This window comes from Rissa tridactyla, chromosome 4 (genome assembly GCF_028500815.1).
Source record: "Rissa tridactyla isolate bRisTri1 chromosome 4, bRisTri1.patW.cur.20221130, whole genome shotgun sequence".
Taxonomy (NCBI): Eukaryota; Metazoa; Chordata; class Aves; order Charadriiformes; family Laridae; genus Rissa; species Rissa tridactyla.
The window spans coordinates 60,187,348-60,211,981 of record NC_071469.1 but is presented as its reverse complement, the minus strand read 5'-3'; the positions used below and the strand labels follow the sequence as shown (position 1 = coordinate 60,211,981).

Genomic DNA, 24,634 nt, shown 5'->3' with positions numbered 1-24,634 from the left:
CACCATCACTGTATTAAGACATTGCTGATTTGTCCTTAAGAAGCAATGGCTGCTAGTACAGAACAAACATATAGGCTTTTTTCAGCACTAATCCTCCTCCCCAATACTGAAAATACTATATACTGCTGACAGCATAATGTGCAACATATATAGCTTGATTGGAAAGCATGGGGCAGAACTTTAAAAAATGTACAGGATTCCGTTTAGAACTCCAAAGTTCAACAAATGCCCTATTTTAGGGTGAAAACAATTATAAATCTGATAATGATGCACAGCATCCATGAGTGATTTTTCCTTAATTTTGAAATAGTGTCATTAACTACGACATATATTGTAGGTTTACATTTCTAAAGAGAAATAACAGAATTGAATAGTTTTTTTTCCTATCACAAGTGATAACCAGTGTTTGATATCTTCTATTTTTCTTCCAAGAAATATCAGTCTATCAACAGTTTTAAAATAAAATGTTTTCTGTAACAATAGAACTTTAAATAAAAATATGATTTTGATTCAGATACTTTTGAGAAGACATGGATGCTTTTCCAAGATCTTCTGACAAAGTAATTATTAAAACAGAGACCAGATGAGGCCTTAAAAAGACAATATACTATATTTCAGACAAGATTGCACCTCAGTTTTTCAAATAATATCATAATTGCAACATTACTTCATCATTTCTTCTTTTAACATGCTGACAATTTCCAGCTAACCCACATGTGAAGGTTTTTTTTTTGTTTTCATATTCTAGCTTAAAGAAATAAAAGTCAGTAATTTATTCAGCACATACTGTATATGTCTTTTCACCTCCAATTGACTAGATCATTAATAAGTTAAAAAAAAAAATCCTCTCTGACCATAATCATTATCCTCATGAGGGATAAGTGATTCTTCAGAGCTTAAGTGTTGCTAGTTCTATTAAAAAATATACCATGGTATGATTTCTTAATGTGTTGCTACTTTCGCAATTGGACCCTATGCAGTTATGCCTTCAAACTCTTCCGTCTGTTCCACAAGGTGGTTCTGTGAGCTTTAGGACCTCTGACTGAAGACAAACTGATATAAAACCCCCAAACGGAGTTGTCTTCTGTTTAATCCGCCTCCCCCATTGTATGTCAGGGGTCTGGTAGATCCGATGTATCCACTATGACTTTAATAAAAATAGTATCATCTTTAATATACGTTCCATTCTCTAGAACAGTTTGAGCCACAAAGACTGGGCAGCCAGATGCAATGTTCATTTCTCCAGTTGGCTTCTTGAAACTGCTGCTGTTTGGATCTGGCTTGAAAGCATCTCCTAAGTGGCGTCGAGACGGTCCCTGATCCATTAGCATGAGAGTCACCTTCTGTTTAAACGGCCAAGGAAGCAACGCATCGTATTCTCCACGCATTATGACAAAAAACAGCGACAAGTGCGTCCCCTTTCCCATGCCATCTCCGTTGAGGTAAACTCTGGCACACATCTTGTAGCCAAAGTATCCAGTATAAAAGGGCTGGCTGTACAAGGACAGAGTCTTCCCCATGACTGCCTCTTGCTTCCGACGTTTATAATCTCGAATTTTCCAAATTAATACTCCGTTGTAACTGGCAGTTTCTAAAACTTGGAATCGGAGGTCCATGTCAGCCAGCCGAATATCATGAACACTCAGCATCTGATCATGTCTGCTCAGCTGTGTCTCTAGCAGGCCTGTTAGAAAACGGAAAGGACGAGGGTGAGAAAACTGTGTTTTTCTAAAGACTGTAAAAATCAATTGCCAATGCTGCTGTTGTATATTAAAACATTTTCCTCCCCAAGAATGAAAGTGCATTCGGTCACCGATGAAGCAATTTCCACAGACAACAGTTTGCCAGCTAGTACCTAGGTTAACCGGGATTTTTACAAACACAGGTGTTAATCACACAGGCAGTAAAAGTCAAATATTCAAATCCTCTAACATAAATTTTGTCTGGTCACTAAGCAATGTAACTACAGAGGCTTCCATTTTCTGAGAGGAGGCTTGGTAGCATTACCTGTAGACTGCTACTAGCAGTGAAAATTTTGGAAGTGGTCACACACCCTACACAATTCCCTCTGAAATTCAGAAGCACTGCTGATAATTCAAAATATTCTTCTCAGACACTACTTGTCTCAGAAGTGTAGTGCTGTTCATCATAAAAGAACAGGAAAATTTAAGCTTAGCTCTGCATTACATGGTCACTTATGTAGTTTGGAGGGAGGGCTGTTTTTAATGTCCCCTTTCCCTCCCACAAAAACATTACTCTTTGTCTTTGCACACTGGCAGAATTGGCCAACGTACAATACTGAGAAGCAGATGAATTTGTAGGGCAGGTTTGTTTTATACAGATCTATTTAAACCTTAAGTTCTTTGTCCAATCACATAAACACTTAGATATGATCTACACTACCTTGCTAAACTCCAGTTTTCACTTTATTCAGCAAGTACAACAATAACCTTACTCTCAAGCAGATCTCACAGTTTTCTTTGGATCAAATATACCTCTGTAACAGGTATCAGGACACATGGTTTTAGGGGGATAACCAAACTGTTAATCCATTCATGGTGGGAGAAGAGTAATAAAAGGAAACTTGTCAATATACCAAGACCATATTTAAAGAAGCTGCTGAAAGCGATTAACTGTCAAAGATCAGTTGAGAAACTATTTATAAAGACCTAACATTGTAATCAATACGTGGGTCAAGAAAACAAAATAAAAGACAAGAATCAAGCCTAAGAAAACAGCGTGGAAGCAATGCCACATCATCAACAAAGACATTACGCAGTTTCCTATTCAAAAATCAGAAGAATCAGCATTACTGAGGCTTCCACATAAAAATCGCAATGGGAGTGCCATTCAAAGGACATAATTTTTCTCTTGACAGCGCCGCTGAGTACTTCATTCCATTGTGCTTACACTTACTTGTATTTCGAGCTCCTTGCCCTGCAGTTTTATCAACACTTTCCAGCTCAGTCACTCTGTTCTGGAGGGATTCTACGCTGCTCTTCATGCTGTCAGCCTCCTCCCAGTTCTGTCGGAAGGGACGGATTTCTTTGTCCAGTTCTTTCAGTTTCTCCGCTTGACTGTCTATCACTCGCTTTATAAAACAATAAGTTACGAGTTAAAATAAGAAAAAGACATTACTTTGTGCAAGTTAAACACGGATTACATATTGATAGTAAGATGTATTTCCAATATAAACAAGTTTGACTTATATCAAATATTTTAATAACACAAACCTTGAAAATTAGAGGAATAGCCCAAGTATTTATAGAACACAAAAAATCTTCAGCGCTGCATAGGTACTAATGTTAGAGCACTATCAGAATTATCAACACAATTATTTTTATCCAAAAAAAAAAAAAAAAAAGAATTGTTAGTGTGCTCTTGTCTAAAATTTTTTTTAAAAAACCTTTCAATGCAAGAACAACCATCTGGATGTCTCTATATTGATATTATAGGCTGATATTTGTTGGGTTTCGTGTCAGAGTGCTTAAGCAACAAAGTATGGGCACAAGAACAACTTACCATGATGTGAATCAACTGGCTGCTCACGTGCATGCATTTATCATCGAGTAATAGCAAAATAACTTACCCCTCCAGAAAAACATCAGTACTCTTGCACACACAGAGCAGGAGTACGTATGCGTGCAGATACAGCGGCATTAGCAAGCTCCAAGCTCACATAAATCAGTTATGAAAGCCTAAGTTATTATGTGCCCATAACCATAGCAGAAGCCCTCAAGAGCGTAAGCAAAACTACCACTTCTAACCCCGTAAGCACTTTTAAAATTCCCACCCTTACTTCCTAAATTGAATAACCCTCCTGAAAGTGCTTGCTGGCTGAGTCTTTTTAAGAAAACAAAGAAAAAAAACCCAGCTGATTTTAGAAAGGCATGAAATGTAATACTCAAGAAAAAAAAAATACATAAGGCGGCTGGTATTCTCCAAAAGCGGGACATTGCAAGCACCTCAGTCTATTACAAATATAAAGGAGAACATATTTCCCAGTCTGCCTCAAATCTGGTGCAAGAAATACATAGCACGGTACGTTATCACAGCTAATTTGGACTAGCAGGAATTTTAGCCAGAACCTCATAACCAGTTGTGAAGTTCAAATGATAACACAAATTTTTGAGACAAGAAACTACTTTTGCTACCACCTACAGTTAAATTCCAAATCTGACTTTACAGTTTATAATCATATAGTGCCAACAGGTTTAAAAATAATTTTTCACTTCTTAAAAAAAAGTCGCAGTTGAGTACAAAACAAGAAAATAAAGTTATTTTGCATTTGCCTTCTGGTTAGCCATGTGGATTCAATGTTCCCCACTGATGGGGAAAACCCTTCTGCCTCACGCAACCTTCATTTCCCCTTTTAGGCATTTGCTTTTAATCATGCGGCTTCAGTTATACTGAAAGATTGTAACAATTAATTGAAGGCTGTCAATTTGATAAGTCAGCTAGCAAAATCATGTTCTAGGAGTGTTTTATGTTGTTGTTTCTTAAAACCACTGAGTAATCTAACATATTCCAAGATTAACTATTTATTTCTATGTCGGAGTTTTAAAACAAGCTTATATATCTCACTTGCAAATTTACGACTTTGTGAAGGAAAGCTGTGTACTGAATCATAAATGCAGGGGCTTCGTCCCATTAACTAGATGAAGCAACTTGCCTGGATGCAGTGATCATCAGCTACCAACACAATCACATCCTCTCACTGGAACTGACGAAAATCGGAAAATAAATTAGGGAAGGGCTGTTCACTATACATACAAAAAGGAAACACACCATGGAATGGCCTGAATGAATGTTGTACGAGCAGAGCCACAAGATCTGGTCATTAATTCACAGTTCACGTGAAAAAGTAAACTCAAGGTGTGCCCGAGTCTGATCTTTTTCCTCGGCTCACACAGAGCATGAACTCTCCAAGGCAAGAACAATAACACGGTCATGGGTTTGTACAGTGCCTCACACAGAGATGCTCTGATTTCCAATGGGGACCTCTTGGCACTTACACACTATCAAACAAAATGAATAAATACATTTTTAAGTGAATTTGGAAAGTGGTAAAGATGCAGAAGAATTCTAAGTTAGTCTTCTTTGGGGAGAAGTTTACTAAAAGCTGTTACTAGGGACCAACTTCTCTCCATCACCCTGTGTGCAACATTTTACCTTTGTACACGCACAACCAGTTCTGGTTTTTAGCAAACATGTAGTCTTTTATCTCCTGTACCTCTTCATGAGAATTCAAGAGATACAGAATAATGAGAAATAGACTTGTATTCTGTTTTTAAAAAGCAGTGGGATCTCTATCTTTCTATCCTACAGGGAGTCAACCTCCCTCACTGCTGGGAGATACTGATGTACTAAATCTGAATTTAATACAGCACTGGAGAATTTCACTGTCTCTAATTATTCCATCAGAAAGCACACAGATGTCTCACACTGTACTCATAAATTTTCAAGTACATATCAATTTTCTGCATGCACTTTTTATTCCACCAACTGACCTCTCCAGATCATTAATCCAGAGTTATATGCCTGGCAAATCATCGAGGGCTCTTCTTGATGTTGATTTTCATCTCGGTTTGGCATTTCTAATAAACAATTTCCAGAATTTTAGCACTACTATTACTAAAAGAATTTAGAAAACGTCACGAGGAACTGAAGAAAGCTATATTCACAGTTCTCTTTCAGGTGCTCCTAATGGACCTCTCATTGTAACTGATAGAGCAAAACCCAAAAGCTAAAGATCATACCAGAAAAGGAACCAAAAGTACTACTTGACTGGGAAAACGAATCATACATCCTCCTCCCTTGAAGGAATGTATTACCGATCAAATCATTGAATATTCATAAGGTCACATTTTCTTTAAGTACCTCATGTCCACACTCAGCTTAAGACTTGGGTTACTAACATACTTCCATACACTCGTCAGAGACACTGGATGTGAAAGGTTCCTTTCCACAAGACAGCAGTCAAAGCAGGATCACATACTCTCTTGGTAAAAACACTTCCCCTAGAGACCAGTATACAGAAAATTAATCTCAAAACATCTCAAGGTTGAGGTTCCTGCCAGTGCCCAGACACCTTTGATGCATTTACATGAGTTGTGTTAAACGCCTGGCCGTGCAGATGATGCCAGTTGTGCTCAGTGAAACATCTGTTCCTAAGCCAAAGAAGGCAACTAATACCGAAACTGTACTAGAAATTACTAGCACGTATAGAACTTGGGGCACTAAGCACATAATGCTTGGCCAGACCTGAATTGGCTAGTTCTACACTGGCAGTATCTGTGGCTCTTGTAACGCCATGGCTGCTCGATGCAACCCAGAAAAAGAATGGCTCACAGCAGGTAACTAATTCCTTCAACTCCTCGTAGCAACAGAAGGAGCCTAATCATATTGTCTGGGGAAAACCAAATTGAGGTGTGTTTCCAGGATGCCCTTAACAACCTGGCTGAACCAGGAAGTTTCAGTAAATGGAAGGAAATCAGGTTGAACTAGCTGTAAAGCATGGTTTGGCTTAAAATAACTAAACTAAAATAGCTGGCAAGAAGTAATGAGGAGAACGGGGAAAAAAAGGAAAAAAAAGGTTAAAAAAAAAAAAAGAGCGAAACACATCCTCTCCAGTGCTTATTATCACCAAAAAGCCACCTGTTGCAGTCTGCCAACCATATTGTTTTGTGGTTTGTTTTTTCCTAAACATAAACCATTTGAAAATTGATTTTGCTAACACTTACAGCTTGAGGAAATCAAAGATATTGCAACTCGTCATCTAGACAATCATGAAAAACTCTGCTCTACGTTTTTTTCCATTTCCCGTCTCATCACTGGTTATTGAGACAGCATGTGTAAAAACCCCAGGCTTACAAATTAACTTACCTCCTAGTAGATTCAATCAGCAATATCAATACATACAAGGATTAGCTTCCCAGTCTCAGAATGCAATATTGTAAGCATGCAGCCAGATCCCAGACTATCATCAGCCCAAATAACAATGACTAAGGCAGGCTAAACTGGTTACTACATGGGCAGAACATGGAAAGAAATAAGTGCTGTGAGGAGAAATGTTGCTGTTGCCAAACTCAAAGGTTCCCTTATACAACCAACATTGAGAGACTCAAGGCTCTGAGTTCTTGAATGTGCTACCCTCTGAATTTTATCCATACTCTAGTTTGGATATTTAGATCTTTCTCGGGTATCAACATTTGCAGTTTAACATGTGACGTGAATAGTAAGTGAAAAAGATTGTTTCATTTACATTCCTTCACACTGGATGCTAAAGCAGGTATCTGATATTCTAGCAGCAAGACATACTAAAACAATCTGTAAACGATACCTTCAGAATAGTTTGCTAAATATCTCCTGAGGTTTCCCTAATTGCTGTTAGTATCACGCAAGCTAACACAAATTCCCAGCATCCACATTCCACGTCAGCTCTGAATGCAAAGCAAAGAATTCCAGCTTGGGGGCTAAAGCACCGTGCTAGTGCATCCAGAGGATTTTCAGTTTGACGCTGGCTTGTGGCCAGGTGATTCAGACCACAGAATAAGAAACTCAGACCTACTGGCAAAGCAACAATTAGATACATTTTCTTCGGGAGGAGGACAACAGAAATGCGGATTTTAAGAAGTGTATTTAAATGCATTGTACTACGTTTGGATTAATTCCATTCCAGACTGATCTCACTCATGATTAATATTTTTTAAAATACCAGCAAGTAGAAAAGAAATATACATTATATATGACAGTTTTAAGGTGCTAATCTTGTCCTCCAGTTGGACAGTAGTTCCTCAAGCAGTTATTTTTCACAGAGAAGAAAAAATAGTTATGATTATTCTTCAGGTAAGATTTATAATTTTGTTTTCAGTCTTTTCTCTTTTTAAACAGGGGTTTTGTTTTAACATAGGCTAGGCAACTGCAGTGTTTTGATGAAGCATCTTACTCCAACAAACCATCTACTGACCAGAAGAATTAAAAAAAAAATAAATCAGAATAGGCTTATAATAAACTCTCTCCCCCCCTTTTTAATTCGAACACCTCACTTCACAACTGTAAAGGCACAGAACAGAAGGTACTACCATTTCTGCTTTAATGGGGAGATTCTAAATTTCTTACCTGTAAATGAAGTATTTTAGATTCATTATTCCGCAGCATTTCCTTCTGTCTTTCAATTTCTATTTCAAAGCTACAAATCTGATTATGTAAAGTTTGTATACTCTTGTTCTTTTCCAAACTTTCATTCTGGAGCAAGGCCACCTGGAAAAAATTCTACAATTACTCCTGCCAAAGTCTGTTAAGAAAATACCTATAACTTTGTTAGTTTTAAACTATCTTACACACATGAAAGGGATAAGATCCTAGTAAAATCTCTCTCCATGTCTTGCAAATAAATAAATAAACCCCAACCTTCCAATTGCTACTTTTGCACTTCCACAATGTGGTGTCGGTACAACTTTGGCTAATGAAAGTGCAGATGGGACAGACAAAGAGCAAAAAAACTTGTGTCTAAGCATAATGTTTTCTTTATTCCATTTATTTAATGGCTTGGTTTCCACTAACTGACTTGGGAGTTGCCTGGAGTTTGGAAGAAACAACCTATTTAGCTCTAGACCAGTGGAAGAACTCGAGCCCTGCACAGAAGGGATACCAGAAAAAAATCTACTTGGGAAAGGGACGCATTCATCTTCCCCCCCTACTCCAATCTATCCTGATCTATAGCAAATTTAAGGAAAAACATCATCTGTATAGGATTGGCTTGGCTTCACAGAATGTGATGGTGATGAGAACTCCTGAAATGAGTGAATACAGAAGGGATCCATGCATTTGAAGGAAAATCCAATGCTGCTTACTTGTAGAAAAGATTAAAGAACTACAGGCTGCAGATTATATTCTCTCTCTGTATTGACATTTTATGAATTCATTCATTAGTGACTCATTCTGATTTTAAAACACGAGCCTTGTTAGAAGAATATCATATATCTCATCTCTTTGAGGATGAAAGTAATATGGTAATATTCTCTGTTACGCTATTTTGTGCTCTGCTCATTAATGTGGTTTGGGGCAGGGGGTTACTTTGTGGTGGTGGGTTGCTTTTTTTTAAAAAAAAAAAAAAAAAAAAATCTCATTTTTCACCAGGCAAGATTATTCGGTGGTAAAAACATAGAAAACAAACACTTGACACAAAATGACATTTGGACATGCCCTGATTAGTTCCACAGATAGATCCTTATATGGATAAGAAGCAGCACCATTTTTGACCCAGGGAAATCTTGATAAACGTTCCACATTAAGACCAATTACTTGGATGCTTCGTGTTCCCCAAAAAAATCTACCCCCCACCCCCAATACAGATGAGGTGGTCTAGTATGAGGTTAAGCCATTTTTACCTGTGATGTGGGTACCACCGTAGAATTCCACCACCCTAACTGCCCTCTCATCAGACATAATCGAATCACTTGTGTCACCTGCATTCCTAGACTGAAGAGGCCAGCCACTTCAAAAAGGCAAATAATTTCCATCTCTATACTAGCCTAAACCAGACAAAGGACTGACAAAGTCTGCAAGGCAGGTTCATCAGACAAGGGCCCAAAAAATATAGAGATACCACAATATATGTGCATATCTACTTTTCGATACAGCATAGCGTGTGTGCATATACACACATGCATTAGTTCCGCATTTTATATATGGAAAAGCTGGCAGAAGAGGCTCAACAGAAACGAGACAAAGCTAATTTTGCCAGTGCAGAGAGAGAAACAATCTCGAGGCTGAAGGAATGCATGCCTAGGTACTAGGGAAAATTTTCAAGAACAAGTTTAAATTTAAACTAGTGCCCCTGCCTCCTACATACTTCAGATCTGCTAGGTAGCCACTTAAGGTTTTTGCATACTCCTTTTCCTTAATGAATCAGAGTTCTTTAGTTAATTGTGATCTTTACATTCCCCTTTTCTCATTGTTTCCTCCTCAGGCCTCCCAATCGTACGGCAGTTACACTCTGTGTCACTAACATTACATTTCCATTTTTGTACAAGTTACAAAACGTGGGCTTGTCTCGTACTGAGATTTTCCACGCAGCTCTACAGAACAGAAGAAAAATAGAATTATGTCCTGCAGCCCTTAATCATACAGAATTGTCATTGCTAAGTCTGTAATTGTAGTTTGGTGGTAACTTGTGAATAAGAAATCTTTAACACTAAATATAGTTTCCTAATTGCATTTGGCATAAGTCTTTGGAACTTGAGTTAAAAAACGGGGTAAAGGAAACATGGCATCCATTTACAAACTGCATCCATCAGCTTCCTTTATTTCCTTGTCATATTTGAAATATTGCTAGAATAAAGCATGCTCTTATTCAGCAGTCTTTCAAATTCAGCTATTGCTTATTATTGATTACTAAAAAAGAATGGAAGAAACCCTCTTAACGCCACAAAGAGCTGGATTAAAACAGACAGGTCCCAGATTTAAGTCGCATATTAAAAAAGAAAAATTAGTTTATACCAGATTTCTTTAAGAATGTGACGAAGCCACAAAATTACGTTCACGTCATTATTTCCAACATCACAAAACCTGTGGGAGTTCAGTCTGCAAGTCTGTCGCATCACAGAGTGAACAAAACACCGGATTTTAATTCGCCCCACAAAGTTTTGATTCAAGATTTTACATCTGACCTTCTCTTACTACTCTTTGCCAACAGCCCCCTTCAAATACCAAACCCATCACTCAGCACAAGCTTTGCAGCTCTGAAGACTTTCAGTTTGCATACTCTTCAAGCACTGTTAAAGAACATGGTGACTGGGAGAAGGCGACTTCTCCTTTCCCCTCCATACATATCATGGCGAGTACCCCAAAAGAAATCTTGACCCTACAGAAACCAACAAGACTTCCACCGATTTCAGAAGGGCCAAGATTTCTGTGATATTCATCAGCTAAGTTAACTTTGTGCCGTTGTTCTTCAGTGCATCAATTAATTTTTTCTCAAAGAAGAGAACATCAATGAAGTTACAAATCATTTTGTTACCCTCCTCTAGAATAATGTCACTGACATATGATATGTGGTTAGCTATTCTGGTAACTTGGCATGGTCTTGGGATTTCCAGTGATTCAACTCTTTATTATGAATAGGAAGAAGTCTACAAAGCAGGAAGTGAAAAGAAAAAAAGAAAATGGACAAACAATGATAAGCAGTTATGTCCTAAATGAAAGTTGAAACAAAAATTTAACATAAAAGAGTAGTAAAGTGAATATTCTCTTAGCTCTATAAGAGACAAACATAGAACTGCTGGGCATTTTTTAAATGACAAAGCACCTCTCAGGACACTGACAAAAGGCAGAACATGGTCTATTCTGGAAGTCACAAGGAACATGGTTTTTTCCTATGATGTAAAATAAATTGTACAGTTTAAATCAGACTACTGAAAAAAGAACTAAGGATATGAATTTGTATCTGTTAAAACCAAAAAAATGTACAGTTCCTACATTAACAAAGAGATTCGAGTGCAAAAGCAAACTTAAGTATTGTTTTTGATCATCAAACTAAGACTTACACACGTAGTAAAAATTCTGTCTAAAAAACTACACTAGACCTTCACTAGGTTCAACGGTTTCCTTACGGGGCTTCAAGTCCAGGGACAAAAATCATATTTTGCTGTTCCTGTTAACTTCTGCTTTAAAGCTATGCTCACTGCAGCTTCAGGACCTTGCTGGAAACCCAAGCATGAGAGATCACTGGAGGCCAAGAAGGGGACACGCTTTCTAGACAGAGTTTGCTAAACCTGAACTAGAGAGATGCTGTGAGATGACAGAAGTCACAAGCCACACATATCAAAACTGCCACCGAGTTTACACTGGCATTTTATTTAACTCATTCTAGAAAAATCTGAATGGGCTCCTGACTCTTCTGCCTGCATTTGTAGAATAGCTTAGTAATTGTGGGATTCCCCGCCCGCCCCACCCCCCAAAAAAAAAAAAAAGCAGAAGCATTATTTTAATGGCTATGTAAAACTTTTTCAAAAAGATTTAAGAAAACTGTGGTTTGTTCTGAAGTTTTGTATTTTTTAAGCAAAGCCTTATATTTTATTTGCAAAACAGACGGTTAAGTCATTCAAATGATTCACAAGATTGTAGCTGACACTGATATGATTTCCAGCATCTCCCAAATCCCAAACATTCTAAAACCAGGAGTCCCAAGGAAGCACTGCAACACGAACTTCATTCTGATCTAGCACTAAAGCAGAAATCATCATGTCCATGACTTACAGTATGTTTAATTTAATTAACCTTTGCAGGCCATTCAGTTTGGAAAGCAAGAACAAAAGTAAATAAAATAAATAACCAGTTTATTACATGGTATTTCTAATAACGTGTTATCTCTGGAAAAATACTGAGGTAGCAAAAATACAGCTCATAGCGCTGCCATAGCCTTCTGAACCCTCCCTTTTGTAAGAAGGAAGCTCAGAGAGGAAATTTAATACTGGACTTTTTATCTGTATGAAGAAAGTGTTTTAATTAAGTTACCAATGAGGAAAATTGTATATGGAGTTGCGAAGCCAAGTTTCTCACAGCATTTTATTATAACAAAGGTACCAGATATGCTAAATAGCTTGATTGCTTTTGGTGCCTATTAGTGCTTTAGCTGTGCTGTTGAACAGCTATTAAACAGAAAAAAAGCGCTTCTTCCAGTACTTTTATATGATTTAAAGAAATCAATGAAAATTAGAAGTGAGTAGAAGATATACCTTATTTTCTAGAGCATTGCTCCACTCTTTCAATAAGTTAACATGCTGCACTGCTGAGCTGGCTTCATGTGCTTTAATTTGTTGGTTTGTTCCCTGTGACAACAAAGAATTTATACATTTTAGCCAATTCCACTTCTTTTAAACCTACAAAGAAAGAGTATATCAAGACATCGAACCAACACTACATATTTTGGTTCACGGATGCACGTTGCAGAACCGTAGAGAGAAGGGAAATCTACTTGGGAATTTACAAAAGTCAGGAATACATTTAATATAGCAAGTGTTTTATACAACTGCCATATATCTCCATCCAGTGTGTTTGATACGTCAGAGACAATAAAGATGAACAAGATTTACAAAATTAACTGTATTTTGGAGTCTTCTGTGTAGCTTTATACTAAATAAAGCACAATAAAACTCTTGAGTCATACAAAACCTAAAACGTCCAATTCCCCAAACCGTAATTTAAAACTTCTGCTGTATTTCATGAACAGCTTCGTAAGCACTAAATTTTCCCTCAGTTGAGTATTAAAGACAAATATTTAAGATAAATTTATCATCACTGGAAACTGCCAGCTTTATAAATTACTTTGAGAGATATCACAACGCCTAGTTTGTCATCCTAAGATGTTACCGTGATTGCTCTATGATACTCAGATATGCTGCCTCTGCACAACCTATAAATGCTGTTACAAATAACCACTATATAAAAAGTTTACAGAACACACACAGATCATATACAGAGTACATAAGATGCAGACCATATGACTGACTTTATTTGTATTGTGTTGCATTACACCTACCTCAGTAAGTGTTGTGCAATGCAGAGTATATTAGCTTTGATGGCAGTTACGCTGCAAAGCAACTGAAAGGGTTTCAATGATCCTCAAGGTATGTACTCTATATAAAATACTAAAAATATATATGTGGATATATGTACATATATGCACACATATACATACATATACATAAAATGAATGGCAATACATACGACATAACAGTGGGCAGGGTTACAGCATTGATCAGTTCTACCACTAAGAGCATTACTGTTAACACTTACAATGATGAATGCTCATTATTTAAGAACCTGGAAATACCTGCAGGAAGCAGTTTATTGAGAAGTGTTGCTGCTTATAGTTCTTGTCTCTTTAAGTTATCACGGACTAACAAATGAATCGCACTATCTGATAAACCCCGTTTTTTCCTGTCAGCGGTTTCTGAAATTTCCTGACTAATCTCGTCATTATATAAGCATCCAAACTCCTCAAGATATATGGTAAGGATAGCAGAATATTGGAAGAGACTGGAATAATAAACTCCGAGGTTCGGCCTTTTTTTCTTTTTTAAAATATTGCAGGGATTGCCAGGATTAAAATCTAAAACTGTTTTTTCTTTTAAATAAATTTCATGCTATGCTTTGATTATACACCTGTGTGCACACAGACATACGAATGCACATAAAAATATATGTTTTAAGTGCTCTAACCTATATTTAACCTTAATAAAAATATTAAGACACACAAATGAGAGAAAATATAAACATACTTAGCTCAAGGAAATAAGTACTTTCATAGAAACAACTGAAGTTACTAGTCTATTTTCTGAAGAACAAAAATGACTTTCCTTTTATTCTAAGTTAAAAAGTTCTTCAAATGTATCATCTTCCTACTTCAACAAGATGTACCCCGTAACTGAACTCCCAAACCACTGCAGGAACGTGTGGGCTTTTTACATTGTTTATTTTTAAAAGGCAAAACCAAACATCTGCTGCATAATCACTTGGTGCAACTTGAGGACTTTTTCTTAACCAAGACTAGAGAAGTCCAGAACTTTCACGTCAAAGAGTTAGGTTCTATTTGCAGACTTTCATCAACTGGGAAGTATAATTGTTATATACTGACCTGAAAAGTGCAGCCATAACGCTTAAAACTACAGGTACTTGGGGCATTAATACATTCTGACAAATGTGCATTCAACTGCAATAGGAAAAAAATGTGAGTTTTGGCAAAAGACGTTTGCATGATAATGCTCAAAACATAAAGGGCACAGGTTATCAGGCTTGTATTGTGTGCCGTTTGCAGAACATACAATACACGTGTGTATATTTTCTCCAGTCTGGCCTAAAGTGCAACTACTATATATACACATATGTAAACCACACGCACATGCCGATACAGTATACAGTGTGATACATTTAATATACAGTGAAACTTCTACTAAAGACTATTTCAATAGGCAACCCAATTTAAAAAAAAAAAGCAAACAAAAAGAACACACTCTACAATTATTCATATGATTTCATTTGACTTTAGTAAATGACTAATCTTTTCTCAACAAGTAATTTTTTTTTACTGGTGTTCTGAGCAAGTCTTAAGATCAGTTTCACTGTAGTAAAGTACATTTTTTCTAATCCTAATTTCATGAAGAACCAATTTTTCAAAACATAACATGCAATTCTCTGTGCCTAAATTTAACGGTTAAATTACACAAAAAAGACTAAACAAGTACTGCATGGAACAGACAAAGAGTTTTAGAATAGGTACAGTTAAGTAACTTTAAAAAATGCAGTACACAGGACTAAAACTGATTAGTAAAATGCCTGCATTTTTCACAGATTGAGATTTATTCCAATATCTTGGATTATTATGAGCACAGACCACTTTTCATTTAAAAATAAACCAATTCACAGAAGCGTATACGTATATACAGACAGCAGCCATTGCAGCACAGAGGGCAGCAGCTGGATGCAAACTGCCTAAAAGTTGGAGCAAAGAGCCATTTTTGGATAGGATGGTGCAACAAACACTCTCCTTGTATTTCCCACAAAGCAGACAAGAGCTAGAGTCTAGCTCCTCAGCTGGCATTACTCTTTTGGGTTTCAAAAATCACATTTGAAATTCCCACACCATAAGCCCCACATGACTCAGCTCATCCACCTCCATGGAAAGAAGTGGGGAACCAGTTCTGCTTTGAACGTGTCACTCTGGAACAGACAGGACAGTCTTTAAAAATCTGATACCGAGATGCAAGCCGTCACTCATCTCTGATATACACCTATTATGTTCTAAATGCTATCCATAGAAATTCACAGTATCGTTTCAAAAGACACGTGGTTCAGAAAAAAAATAAGACCAAATAAGAGAGAGACATGTGGTATAACAGGCTTTACAAGAACGCCACATTTTCAACTTCTCAAAACTAGAACTCTGCCAAAGAGTTATGAATTAAACATGAAAAATTGCCTTTTATTCTGCAATAGAATATTCACTTGTTGTACACTACAGAATTTTCTCAAACTGTTAGGCAGGCATTTTCCCATTTTCTGCATTAGAGTCGTTGTCCCTAACCATGCAGCTAAGTAATATATACATTTTCACAGTATCAGAAAAAAATTAAGCAACATACAGCAACAGATGATGCAGGGCAAGATGACTGTTTAAAGTTCTTTTTCCTACCAATGGTTTCAGATCCCAATTCTGACTATATGTGTAACAACCCAGGCTTTAATGGGTCAAATCTTAATAGCACTCAGATATACCTCTTCTCAAAGTAACTGCTGAAGTCAAGATTTAAGAATATGCCCGAGTGCTCCAGAACTGGGATCTAAACTCAGAAGTACGCACTGACGGAACTGGCTCAGTATACATATTTTCTCTTTTCTTAGCAGCGCAGTTTCTCTTAATAGGTACAACATCTGTCATATATTTTATATTTCATTATCCTGGGGGAAAAGACTGCCCCTGTGTTTGGCAACTGCCTTATGTGCCTTGTGCAACTATGACACAATATTACAATTTACAAGCGTAAGTGAAAAATAGTATGAATCCAACTCAGGAAGTAAGTACCCGTGAAAAGGGAAAAGCTTATCCTCAGATCAGAAACTTAACTTTCCTTAAGTGAGGCTTCCAGAGTGCGGAAGACTTAAATAAGCTCTTCCCCATCCTTGGTGAGTAAGTTTTATTTTTAGGAAAAAAATAACGCACATCGACTTTGGCAGATGCTACTTGTATCTTTTAATGTACAAGAATGTGGATCTCTTCAAACAAGACAGGTTTTAATTTATTTTTTCAAACCTGGTCTTATATTTTACTGGAAGCTTCTCTACATTAAGAGAGATTTGTATGTATTGTTGGATCTGGTTGTTGGACTCCTATTACCCTGTATCCTACACTAATTCTTGAAGTGTCAGTTGTTATTTTTTCCCAAATTTAACAGATTTAATCATAATTCAAGTTTTTCCATTGAATGATTCTACACATTTATATGATTTTTCTAGTCTTTACTAACTGTTGTCAATGTGCACTAAATTTTAATTATCTCTTTTTATTTTAATGTAAGCTAACTACCCCAAGATGCTGCTCTATTGTCCTCAACAAATGCTTCAAATTGGGGAAGGGCAGGGGGAGAGCTAGTAAAAATGAAAGCAGGAAAGACATGCGTTAATCTTGGGCAAGCCAAGTGTTATAAAGACACAAACCTAAGAAATTATTTCTTTTTCAATAGTTTTGCAAGAAATCATTAAAAATATTTCAGTTTTATCACACTTAACTGTGTGGTAGAAAAAGCTTTTCTTTAGATCTCACACTTATTAAATAAGGAAACGGCTTCTGGCAAAATTCTTGCGAGATCTTACTAAAAAAATTATTTAATTTTTCAGGACAACACTGGGCATGACTTCTTACCTCGCTCCTCATGAGTGTTTTAACACTACATTTATGAGGACATGAAACCATGACACACGGGCAGTCTGTATCTTCATGTTTCTACAGAGGAAAAAGCAAACAGACCACAAATCAACTCTTACTCCGAAATTAAGGAGAGGACTTACCTGCAAAGAAAAGCATCCTACAATAATTAAAAAAAAAAAACAAACCACACAACATTTTTTTCAATGCTTATCCCAATTGTGCAGTTACAGAACTCCAATTGCTCAAACATCAGTTTATGCTTTTGATAGATGTGTTGATATTCTGAAGCAAAAATAAGGGGTTTCTCATGTTTTCCCACACAGAATAAATCTATTTGCTTCCCATTTTATTGTTTTTACTTACAGCAATGAAACAATAATAAAAGTCAAGTCTTCTTCCCTAAGAATAACTCACAAAAATGGGCATCTTTAAGAGCGAGCAGAACCACTGCAGATTTCCTTTTTAGTAAGGGCATACAGCGCATGAAGAAGCTCTTCAGAAATGTACATTGCCCCCTCTCTGAGAATCTCTCTTTCCTAGAGTACAGATAGTCCCCTTCCAATTCTTTTCTAATTTTGATTCCCAAACATCTGATACCTAGTCTCACTGTTACACACCCAAAGTTCAAAGAGATGTTGAAATTTTATCATGATGCTGGGCAGGCATTTTGATCTGAACCTTGATGATGACAGACACTTCAGTACAGATGTCAAACCATATCACCATAGGGAAGGAAGAAAATCAGGCCCAATCTAATTAAATTTATATTGATTCTCAGTTTTCCTCACCAAAATGAAATATCTGGAAAAAAAAGAAACCAATGTCATGTCGAGTGACATGTCCCATTCAACTTGAAACAAACACCTTAATTTCTGGTACTTAAGAAAAGCAAATGAAACAAAGGTCTAGATTTATAAGCTGGTTAGAAAAGGAAGAAGAAATAGCATGCCCTTTTTGCCCAGTAATGATGTCTAGTCTTCGGAAATAAAACCAAGACATAAAGGAGACCGAAGCTCTCAGATGTGAAAGACCTTAGTTCAGAACCCTGCCATAAATTTGCAAATACTTGAAAATGTATACCTCCTCACTTCTAAAAACACATCATCAGGTATGCTGTTCTGAAGCAGTCCATCCTGTCATCCTCCTGATGGGAGGTTGTAGAGAGTTGGGGGTAGGTCTCTTCTCCCAAGTAACAAGTGATAGGACAAGAGGAAATGGCCTCAAGTTGCGCCAGAGGAAGTTTAGGACGGATATTAGGAAAAATTTCTACACTGAAAGGGTTATTAAACCCTGGAACAGGCTGCCCAGGGAAGTGGTGGAATCACCATCCCTGTAGGTATTTAAAAGACAGGTAGACGTGGTGTTTAGGGACGTGCTTTAGTGATGGTTTTGTCAGTGTTAGGCTGATGGTTGGACTCAATGATCTTGAAAGTCCCTTCCAACCTAGACAATTCTATGATTCTTATTCATACTAGTTCACTTGGTGTAGCACATGTAAGCAGTCATAGCGACAGAACGAAGTAACTCTAGGTTGCTCCTTAGCCAGAGAGCTGGGACAGCCTCCCAAAATGTGGGGGTGAGGAGCCAGCCTCAGTCCCTCCTCAGCAGGACTTGGATACCCAGCCAGGAGCAATGCTAACAGACTGACAACACCTCTCCCCAGAGTAACCTCTGTCAAGGCGACTGCAGGACTCTTCTGATAAGCCCATAGGACCATTTCTGCTCAGACTCAAGGGTTGGACCTGGGCTCCCTCATTCTGAACACGTCCGTCACTGGGTTGAAGAGAGACATCACGTGCTGCTGTGCAGCTCCAGGAGCCTACTGCCCTACAAACGTCTGTAATGGTTTATCAACTACAAGGCTAGAAAAATAATGCTCCCTTCTAACATTCATTCCCTAATTTTAACTCACTCCCTTCTCTAACCTGCCCAAACTATCTGGCAAAGGCTATGACACTGACTCTCGGTTCACGATAAAAAGGCAACACACAACTTCTTCTCAGCCCTCTGTCTAGTCCTCTTCACTCCACATCCCAAGGCCCACTCACTGAAACCAAGGGGAGCCTTTCCAATCACTTCAGGATATCCCATTCCAGTGGCAGCATCCTCTTCCAGCTAAATTCACACAGTCGAGCACACAAAACCAAGAGCCAAATGCAGCACATAACATGGGTAACACCACGTGCAGGGCACCTGGCACAGATGAGGGCAAGGCAGGATATTAATATGGCTGCCCAGAGAAGCCAGTGCCGCACTCAGAACAGGTCTGGTTGCAGAGCAGTGACAAGGGAGCAAGGTGACAATGTCTCGTGCCTTCCTCAGTGGCCGTCCCGGTCAGCCCAGTGGTATTTCGGCCTACTGAGTAGAGTCCAGATTGCCTTGGCAGGGCCTGCCCGGACAGCCTTTTTGTGGCCAGGGCAGCAGGCAAGAGCCTAGGCACTAGGTAATGCTGTCCTTCCACATCTGTATCATACCACTACTGCCCAAGCATCAATTTTATAGGTGAAGCACTTCCAAGAAGTTTTGTGGATTATTCACAGAAAAATCTAACAACTCAGAAGCATTTCAGGCTACTAATTTCTGTTTTAGCAATGCACCATCTTTGTCTGCCGGGAGTTGCAGGATGGAAAAGGTATCTTTGTGACAAAAACCCCCAAACTTTTTCAATGGTTTAAACAAAAGAAAATAAATTAAGAAGTTAACTTGCCTAGAGACAGTGCAGGCAAGACAAATGCAATCTGAAGAAATGTGTACTAACATCGTTAACTAAAGAGTCTGCCTCCAACAACGGGGATTTCCTACCGCGCGGGTCATGGGATTCTATGAAGACATGAACCATACATACTCCGGTAAAATTATTTTTGTTTCCATTTGCATACCTTTTTTCTCGGTATGCTCCCTCTATCTCCATTTTCAGTTCAAGTCACCAAGGCCTGCTTCAGTCGTTATTACATTAGCGAAAATTTTAGGCTACAGAAGCTAGAGATGAACTCAAGCTCTGGGTGACAAAACTCAAATGAGAAGTCAAAAGGAGCCTTTGATTCAAACGTACAGTCTTATTAAGCTTCTGATTCTCATTACCAAAGTAAAATGAGGTAACATTTTATCAGGCAACAACAAATAAAACCATCTGCATTTCTGTAATCACTGAACTTTTAAAAATCTAGGCAAAAAAATTGAAAAATAGCAGCCAATTGCGGAGCTTTCTGCACCCTTAAGCAGCATGGAAGTAAAACTGTCCTTTTTTCCTATGTACTGAAACAGATAAGCCAATGATGACATGCGATAACATGATAACAATGGTAACACTCCTTGGAAGTGTTCTGATTTACAACTGCGGATTTGTTTAGAACTTTTAAGGCCAGGCGAACAGCAGTACCAACTTTAATACAATCAAAATAGCGACACCTGAACATAAAGCTACATTTTAACCTCTTTGGCAGTCTGGATAAGGCAATTCCATTACCTCTTAAAACAACTCAGAATCATACCACTTAAGATTTTGGAGAACAATTACTTCATTTAAAACACTTAAAACATTTTCTGTTCTTCAGAGTAATACGCCATTCTTGTTCCCAGCATGTATGCCTAAAATAGGTTTCGCTGTGAATTAAAAATCTGATAGACTAAAACTTGTCTCAGCTTCCGAATATCTTGAAAGCTACCGCTAGTTCAAAGATTTCATAAATGTCAAATCCATCAACATCTGATAAAAGAGAGAGCTCTTACACTAAAACAAAGTGCTATATTCTTCAAGACGTAAGGATGATTTCAGACTCAAAAATTTAACTACATTGCCCCTATAAAAAGAAACTGCCTACAAGGAACCTGTGAGAATGTTGCTTGGATGTGGAAATCCAGCTTGTAGAACGAAACATATTTAATATTCCCTGATTTTGTCTGTTAAGACACTATGCATTTTTTAATGCCACTCTTTGCCTTACATCAGTTCCCAGTTTAAAGAAAATTCTGTGAGAACAGCATCCATAATCTAACCAAATACAGTTCCACCTCTGTATCAGAATGTGCAAGAATAAACAGTGTAAACTATTTTCTCCGTGTATTTTCACATCTGGGCCACTTTATACTAGGTAATGCACAATTATTGAAGTACCAGCCCTTGCAGGTATACACTCAAATAATTGAAAGCCAGATCTAAATGAGAACTTGGTGAGATTCCACCTATGCCTTTTTGTAATGGCATCTCTGTGCAAATAATGCTTCTTATCGTTGTGAGACTTCACCTAACAACCAATACACAAAAACACAAATAAAAATGAAATTCTCATCACTCTTACTACACTAAAAAAGGTCCAAAATCCGAGACTGCAAAACTATGTAAGCAGAATTTTAAAAAAAAAGTTAAAATTACAGCAAGAGAGAGTCAGCATAATACAGTTAAATGCAAAACAATACAAACACAGACAAGTTACAATTCTATGTGTAACGTAAGACTTTCTCAACCTCCACTCCATACTTCAAACTCACAACATGTTGCTTCTCAGACAACCTACTTGTATGCCAAGAACAGCGGTGACTTGGCCTAGGCCTATCATGTACCATTGCTAGTTATGCCAAGACACAATTTCTTTTTGCACTGTTTCCTCCTTTCCTCTCGTAAACAGATCACACAGCACCCGAGAAGGATTATATGGAAAGATGCTATTTCTCCAGTGACTTGCTATGCTTATGCTTTTCCTGCCCAACATTTAATTGTTATCATGGTAGTTGCATTTATTATATCAATTTAAGCAAAATAAAAAAGCAGAACAAAAATTGCTTTAGTATCAATATTATGCAGTGTGTCTGAATTTCTTTTAAGTGCAGTATCTGAACATCAGAAAAAAGAAAGTTTCCCAGTCAGTGCAGTAGCTGGTCTTTTTGCAGGGAAAAAAAAAAAAAAAAAAAAAAAAAGACGTTTTGAAAGTAAGCCTGTTTTCTTTTTTGACTTACTAATGCTGGCCAAGGCTCTACTGGCAGCTACAAAGAAGCACAAGAAGAGTTATTATTTCACATTAATGTATGAATCTTGTTCTGTATACACAAGAAAATACTGCACCTGCAACATAATCATTGGGACTTGGCTTTTGCAATATTTACAGGTTGTCTCCCGGTATTTACAGGTCTTCTCTACATGGTCTGGCAAATCTTTTCTCAGTATTTTCTCTTTGCAATCAGCATGAGGACACGAGAGTTCTTCAAACTGACAATCAGTTTTCAAATGCATCTGAAAGATACAAAAAAATAGCCAAGCCAACTAAGTTTTGTGCAGGTCTTCCATCCTTTGAGACATTCCACATTAAATAACTTCAGAACCAAAGTAAGCAAAGTTATTTGATGCGCTATATTGTGCAAGAGCAAACACTAGCAAATCTACTCGGGAGTACACCTCTGACTTTACAGTGCATTTACCCGGACAGCAAATTTCACTCTATTATAGATGTCTACAAGGTACTTTTACACTAAAATTCCACACAGGCTATTTAAACAAAAGGTAAGGATTCTTTTTCAAGGTATATTATTCCACATAAACATAGATGCTGCCCTTAAGTTATTTAAGTACCTGAGCTTGCTCATTCAAAGCAAGTTTAAGTACCTACACATCTCACTGCAGACTGCTGTGTAGCCATCCCTTCCGACTGTTAAAATTACTGGATTACTGTTAAGTTATGCCTTCATGAAACAAAGCTACAAGTTATTTTGTACAAGTCTGGAGAAGCCAAAGGTTTAATTCCACACATAAACCACCACTTACATGAGAGGATTAAGACTGGTAAATAAAAATAAGAACACACCAAAAAGCAATGCGAATTTCTCACATTTGTGAAGTACACACTAAGATTTTTCCCTATTTTAGTTTTCCCTCCAGTTTTCATTTGTTTCATGCATTTACATTTCTGAGCTTTAGCATCACACAGTCAACACGATTTTTGACTGCAATTCCTTATAGCTCATCTAAAAGCCGAATTTATACATTTATAAATCAGATTAACCACTAGTGTGAGCAAGTCAAGAAATGGATTGGGGTTTTAATTTGCAAGACTTCTATTCACTCTCTAACTCAAAAGGAAGCTTATGACTATGTTAGATTACTTACCAGTAATTGACCCAAAGATAGTTGTTCTTTACAGCCCTTGTTTTCATTTCTGCAGTATATTTGAAGGGCAAGTAGTTCTCTCCTGCAACAATTATCTTTAAATACCTGAAAAATTTAAAATATCACTTCATTTTAGAAATTTAAAACCACTCAAGAATATGCAAGTTCAAATAAAGCAGAAGCCGCGCAATTTGGCTACGGCAGTCCCACAACGACTAGACTGGTTAGCTGGAACACCTACTTGCACTTCGGTGGTGACACAATTAAAGACATTTTCTAAGGTCTTAAACTGGAGGAAGTTTACACAGATAAGCAGGCTTTAATTGCCTCTCCATTTTAATATTTATAAGCCTTTCCAGCATTTTTTGTCTATAATAGAACTGCAAGAAGTTAGAAATAGAGAGCTTGGGGTTTGGATTTTTCACCTTTTACAGGAGATATCCCATAAAATATAAAGAGACACACACAGCTGCACTCTCAAGAAGCCCCATTGCTAAGGGCAGGAACTGGAGATAAGCACTGAAGACCATTACTACTATTTTGAAGTCCAAAACCAAGGGATAAAAACTTCTCGTTATTTTGCAGTTGCTTTCACGACCATTAAGAAATACTAAAGAAGCAAGCCCAACCTATGACTAGTTCTCTGACAAACGGAGTTCTGTGATACCGCGTATACTGCAGGGTTACTGTAATTACGGAACGGTTCTGCATTTAACAACAACAAAGAATTACGATCAGATCCGTCCACAGTGACTATGAATCTATCCCCAGTATCAGCTAAGAAGGAAATGCTGCCATCATTCTCATCCAATCTCACCCGACACAGGTCAGTGATTTCTGTTTACTTTTCAGATGCAGATGTGAAGTTTTAATCAATCAAAAATCTCATCTGAATAATCCATTTCCAGCACTGTAGTACTTTTTCCAAAGTAATTAACATTGTTACTAGGTGCAGTTTTGCCCACTAAACTTAACAAAAGAAGATAATTTTTAAGCAGCTTGGCCAAGGCTGTCTAAAAGCTCTTCAGTATTTTGAACATCATCACTCTACGGGAAGAGAGAGGCTTCCAGTTTCATGAAAATCACCAACTTGCACAGTTAGTCTAACA

The 24,634-nt window shown here is 37.5% G+C and overlaps 1 protein-coding gene across 20 annotated transcripts in view; it reads right to left on the bottom strand.

The window, feature by feature from the left end:
• Positions 1-591: 591 nt before the first annotated feature.
• Positions 592-24,634, bottom strand: part of TRAF3 (TNF receptor associated factor 3) — a 68,138-nt gene continuing 44,095 nt past the window's right edge. For 16 of the 20 annotated variants that reach the window (XM_054199139.1, XM_054199125.1, XM_054199126.1 and 13 more), the window contains 8 exons: positions 23,526-23,630; positions 22,488-22,655; positions 17,423-17,503; positions 14,642-14,716; positions 12,741-12,833; positions 8,122-8,262; positions 2,917-3,091; positions 592-1,684 (listed from right to left, as the gene is read on the bottom strand). In XM_054199139.1, coding sequence (XP_054055114.1) covers positions 1,113-1,684; positions 2,917-3,091; positions 8,122-8,262; positions 12,741-12,833; positions 14,642-14,716; positions 17,423-17,503; positions 22,488-22,655; positions 23,526-23,630 — 1,410 coding nt within the window. In that variant the 3' untranslated portion in view covers positions 592-1,112. The remainder of the gene's footprint in view (positions 1,685-2,916; positions 3,092-8,121; positions 8,263-12,740; positions 12,834-14,641; positions 14,717-17,422; positions 17,504-22,487; positions 22,656-23,525; positions 23,631-24,634) is intronic. The other 4 variants (XM_054199143.1, XM_054199142.1, XM_054199144.1 and 1 more) reach the window with 4 other exon arrangements.